The 6000-nt window shown below is 36.6% G+C and overlaps 1 protein-coding gene across 3 annotated transcripts in view; it reads left to right on the top strand.

Moving 5' to 3' along the window:
- Positions 1–1092: 1092 nt before the first annotated feature.
- Positions 1093–6000, top strand: part of LOC107228172 (tRNA dimethylallyltransferase) — a 117526-nt gene continuing 112618 nt past the window's right edge. For all 3 annotated transcript variants that reach the window (XR_006902729.1, XM_046730807.1, XM_046730806.1), the window contains exon 1: positions 1093–1261. Coding sequence is in view for 2 of the 3 variants with exons in the window: in XM_046730807.1 (XP_046586763.1) it covers positions 1142–1261 (120 nt within the window). In the remaining variant the exon portion in view is untranslated. The remainder of the gene's footprint in view (positions 1262–6000) is intronic.

Genomic DNA, 6000 nt, shown 5'->3' with positions numbered 1-6000 from the left:
AGATTCAGATTTATTTCACGTGACTAATAGAGAAAAAAAACAAAAAAAAGAAATGAAGATTTTTGTTACCATCCCCGGTATAGAATCGAAATTTATTCATTTAAACATAATCAGCGACCTCTGAAACACCCTATACGTACTTTTTTGTCTACATTTGATCAGACCATAGAATTTTTCATCCGCCAAATTATGTATAATAGAATGCTCACAGGTCTAATGTTCTCACAAAACGAATCGTTCCTTTAATTTTCACGATTTTTATCAATCAATCTGTTTATAGCAATAATAGTGTCCAATATATCGCAATAATTATTCCCGGGTTTTGAAGACATAACATCAGCACACTGCCAGTGAGGTATGTTGAAAAGTCGTCCAACAAATGTGAAAAAAATGGACGTAAAATAGGTGGTGAGAATATTTACCGCTCTGATTCGAAGGGTTAAAAGTCAAATCAATGAAAAGATAATTTTACGAACGTTGCGACAAACTGTGCATCTATCGTACATATTATACACAGAGAGAAATTTTTATTTCCGGTTACCGCTCAGTCCTCAACTATTTTCATCTTTCACCACAATCGAAAAATACAGTTCTAGGTAGAAAATAAAAATTAGTTTTCTAGCTGTTACCGGAAAGTCTAGTAACCGTTACTATTCTTTCTCACTACGATCACTGTCGCTATATTTTCTCGTAACTGTAGCGAAAATTTAATACTCGTGCAGCAATAAATTGACGTTAAAGCCTCATTTAACCAAAACAGTAGAGTAAACCTCAGAAACTGATTTTGCGTTGCAATTACCAAAAAAGAATCGGCAATAGCGGAAAATGGTTAGGCGTATCTCGTTTTTCGTAATTTCTACAATATTCAAAGTTTTTTTAACGATACCTGTCTTACTGAATTTTTCTAGCCACTGCAAGAAATGAAATTTCTCTCAGTCGAATTCCAGTTGGTCGCAAGTCCGCGCTGCTTCGCCGTTCGCTTTGAAGTCGGCATCGAATCTGGCGCGCATGCGCGTCGATAGTCTCGAACCTCGACTCTCGCTGTCAGGCCTCAAGTCGCGTTGATCGCTGCTCGTGTTTGTGCGCCATGTCGGTGTGTGGGTGTGACGGCGGTGCGCGAAAAGGCGATCGAAAGCACGTTATGACGTCGCGCGTGCCGATTCTTGTGATTTTGGGAGCAACGGGAACCGGGAAATCGAAACTGGCCATTCAACTCGCCCAGAAGTACTGCGGCGAAATTATTTCCGCTGACAGCATGCAGGTGAGTGCATTCCTGCTCTCGTCTTCTCGCGCCACGTTGCGCTTTTAGGTTAGGATTGAGGTTAGGTTCTTGTGACAAGTCAGGTTGTTCCGGCTCATTTTCCGGATTTTCAACTCCGTACATCCTCGCGAGATTCTGAGTATAAACAAGCCTGACGATTTACAAGATTTTCGGAGTATCGTGGCGACCAATTTGCCTTCGACAGGGCTTCGAGTTTCTGTTGAGGTTCGCGTGCACGTGGAGAACGGAATTTTCTCATCTACTTTCGTGCCCGGTGCCTATTGATCTGTGTAAAATGATGTTAAAGGAGGAGCTAAGGATTCATCGCTATCCTTGTAACTCTCATCGCTCGGTTTATACATTTTAATTCATTGATATCGACTTTTTTACATGAAAATATCTACATTCTTTCATTCTCCTGAATGGTGCATCGGAGTATCGTGACTTTTATTTTATATATGAAAGTTTTCTCGATAAAAATTTCTGATCAAGAAGTGCTAGCTAGGCTGAAAGCTGCTTTCGTACGTCCGAGTAGACTTGGGGAGTCGAAGTTGACTGAAAGGTTTCTCGCTGCAAAAGTTGACTAAAGAATTTAGTTTGGTGCAGTATTTACTCAGAATTCTAACTATTCGAGGAACATTTTGCACTACCTTTGACGATTGTTTGATTTTCAATAACAGCATATCGTAATTGCATAGCTGTAAATAAGAAAGTAATTGATAAATTCGTAACAATTGCGGAAGTCCTTCTCGACTTTCTATATTTAGACTTGTGCGTACAGAGCATTAATTAATTAATATTAGATAAGTTTCAAACCCTCCGATCGCTTCCAGCGACTCGTTAAGTTTTCATGTTCAATTCCATAAAGTATCTTGCAATGCAAAAGTGTACCGATGAACTTTGGTTCCCGCAACGATTGCTGGAAATTTAAATTTCCTTCATTCATAGCTAATCAATCGCATTATTAAGAGCTGTTTGTCGTTTTATCGAATCTGTGCACAAAAAAAGAAAAAAAAAAGAAAAGAAACTAATAAATCAATAAAAATGAGGAACCATTCTGCTGATTTTTACATACAGCTTCTTGTCTAACGCTATCTTAAATTAGTACTATAGATTTAAACCTCTTGGATTATCTTTTGCCAGTTAAAGAATTTTTTGAGACAACCTTGCAGGTGATGGACTAATTTTTAACTATTAACATAAAGATTCACATTATTGACTCGGTTCTCTGCAACATTTTTATTATTATTTCACGTTTCACACACTAGAAATATGTTTTTCGTAAATTTTGTTTCACTTTTATCTATCAACTAACGCGTACTCAGGGTACCATGTATACGTATTAGGATATAATCTTCAGTTACATGTGACTTAGCGAACAGAAAAAATGATCTTCAAAATACAATACCGTAGAAGAAATTACGCATTCTGAAATATGAACATAAAATTCAATTACTCCTGCTGGTGCGGATTTAGGGGATGACAGTAAAAAATTCGTTACATCTCGAATAACAAATTGTTGTTGAAGGAGAAATTCATTCCATGTATACCTATCATCATTCGCTCTCAATAGTAGACTATTTTGGGTTATTCATACGTGTGTGTGTGTGTGTGGGCGTTAGACCAGCTATTAGACAGAGAGTATCATGTGAGTCATAGCACTCTGCGTCTAATTCTGGTTGAATTATATTTTGATAGTAGCTTTTTTTCTTATACTTATCTATGGCAGCTGAAATATAGTACACTTTGTCAGCTTGCGTTATCTTAATCATAATTTTGTTTGCTATTTAATTTTGCCGAATGTATATTCATTATTATTTAACGCTTATTGTTAGCCAATGGATCGAATTTACCGTTGCGATTTCGTAGAATCCATTCCATTTCTTTATTTCTACGTCACATGAAAATTAATTGGATGGTTTTTCTTCAGAATTGCGTATAGAATGGGACTGTTGGGCCCTTTCTCGCGTTTTGGATACTCGGACTTTGATATTTGGAGATACATACATAATCCGTCCTGGAAACAGCAGATCTTTAAATTGCATACGATTCTTACTTTCGAACAACCCTGATAAAGTTTCAGTATGAGAAGTTTCTGTAAAACGGAGGTAGCGTTGTCCTAATTGAATGGTCTGAGAGTTGTTTCGTTTTTTTTTACTTTTATAATTATTGATGTACGGAGAACCATTGGCATATTTGACGCAGTGAAAATTGTGAAGCGTTCGAATGAACATTTCCGAGAAGTAAATAACCAAGAAAAAATTTCACCCCCATAAAACGTCGGTAAATGCGTTAATAACTTCTATGGGTATTTCTTATGAAAATTCGAAATTCCCGTTGGAGTTTCATCAAAATTTATTTATTTATTTAACCTAGATAATATAGAAATAAAAATATTCTTGTATTTGAGATAAACAACTTTCCTGTTATTGGTCTTGGACTAAGGGACCACATCTTTATTTTTGTTTTTTTTACAACGATATCTCGGTTTTTGTTTTTAACAATCTCGGTGTCAGTAACTTGCATGTAAGTAAAAACTTTACATCGATAATAAATGGACGTAATTCAGCACTAATGACTCGGGATTTATATTTCAAAATGTGATGAGAGACAATAAACAATACAGTTGAGCATTGATAGTGAAAAAACGAGGTCTGAACAATGTGACGCGATTAATCGACATCCGTACTTTTGCTTTTGTTTGGTTTGATGGTGAAAATTTATTTTCTAAGTTTAAAAATCCACAGCCTCGAAACGATTGGATGTGTTTCCTCAGTTTTCAATTATCTTGTAACATTTCGTCGGTAAACAATGGTTAAAAAAAATAATAATTTTTGTATAATCTTTTTATCTTTTTTTACTAACCATCACTCTTTCTTTTCACTTCTTCACGCCATCGTTACGTTCCTGCGTAAAAATCCACCAGACTTCGTACGATGCTTAAGCCGTTTATTATCGTCATTGACTGTCGTCCATAGCTGCTAACCGGCCAACTCATATTACACGATCTCTAACAACCGACTCTCGAAATGTCATTCCCATTCGGTCTTGGTGCCTGGAACTGAACGACGACGTCATCCACAATTTTGTACCTTCACTGTACCGAGCAAGATGATTTCACCATTGTTCGTTCAACGAATCTCAAACTTGAAATCATTTCTTCGCACAATTTATGTAGTCCGAAAATTGTACAAGAATGACGTTATTATTCATATTATTATTCATATTACAGTTCGATCCTTGGGATTGAAACTTGCATGATATTTCTACGAATCCGTGTGAAATGTCAGACGCATTTAAACGACAAATTGGTAAGCAGAAACAATCTAATTCTGCTGGTGTAGGTTCAAGTATGCGTTAATGCAAATATTTCTTCCCACCGCACTCGTGGATATGCGTGTGGTATTTATTTATACTTTTCCTTATTCTCTTCATTACGCTCTCTACGATCATGTTGTTTGACTAACAACAAGAGAAATACACACGGGGAAAATATAATTACGGCATCACTCGCAACACTGGCAAATGTTTCATTTTGTACTATTTACCTACGCGGCGTGTGTTTAAAGGTGGTGTTGTTGGTTGTAATTTTTTTTTTTCCTTTTTCATTTCCATAATTGTTTCTTGGAATTCTATTTTTTCATTTCATCAGAGCAAACACCGCTGTGCAATTAATAGGAGGAGCAGGTACTCGACTCGATTATAAGTAAAAATATTATTTTAATCTTCTTCGCAAAGTTACGTTGTCGTGCTTTTCTTTTTATTTATTTTTTTTTTTTTTCATTTTCCTCTTCTTTAATTAGTGCAGAACTAACGAGCGAGTCGATTTCTTTATCCGTCCACGTATCGCGTTTCAAGCTTAATTTTTCGTTCGATCAAACGACCGAAGAAGCGAGGGAAAAAAATTGTTTAGAAAACAACAAACACTCGAAACGGGGACAAAATTTTTCATCCTTTTCTTTCGGGAGGAGGAAAAAAAACAAAAAAAAAAAAAACAAAAACTGCGTTTGAAGGTGGCGAATAGGGGGGGGGGGGGGGGGGGAGAAAGAAAAAACAAAGAAATAACACTAAAGTATTTTATATTTAGGTTTTTGAAAACAACTATACCCACGTGTGACACCGATAAAAGAATTAGGTTACCGACTATTTTGCATTAACTCCCGCTCGCATACGTACGGTGTATGTATTATTTGTTTACTAATCGGAATCGTTTGAAAATGAAAAGAACCGGATTTTCTTTGCAAAAAATTCGTAAACTCCCACAACGAATGTTGAGAAAACAAACGTAACGGTGATACTCGTAACAAAGGAATCGCTAATAATTAATACAATAAAAAAAAAAAAAGCAAGTAAATAAATAAATCGAAACAATAATGCGGTATAAAAGAAATGAAACCGTCTTACACCGAATCGAACATTATGTATTATACAATGATGTAACGTACGATCACGGTGAGAGAAAGTTACTTTTCTCGGGCGGAAAGGAAGGAAGGAAGGAAGGAAGTAAGGGTGGAAGGGGGAGGGGTGGAGGGGGGGGGCAGACAGGATATCGTGAAATCTTATTCACAACGAATACGACGCGGTGACGATTTACCGCGAATTAAAATAATTTTTTCACGTTTTAAATTTCTCCTCCTTCGTTGTACAGGTTATTGGCATTGGGTATATAGACACACGCACGCACAAACACACACGTATACCCAACGTCTTCAAGGTCACGGTTATATTGCGCGACACTG

Source organism: Neodiprion lecontei, chromosome 2 (assembly GCF_021901455.1).
Source record: "Neodiprion lecontei isolate iyNeoLeco1 chromosome 2, iyNeoLeco1.1, whole genome shotgun sequence".
Taxonomy (NCBI): domain Eukaryota; kingdom Metazoa; phylum Arthropoda; class Insecta; order Hymenoptera; family Diprionidae; genus Neodiprion; species Neodiprion lecontei.
The sequence above is the reverse complement of the archived record's forward strand: the minus strand, read 5'-3'. Positions and strand labels throughout refer to the sequence as shown.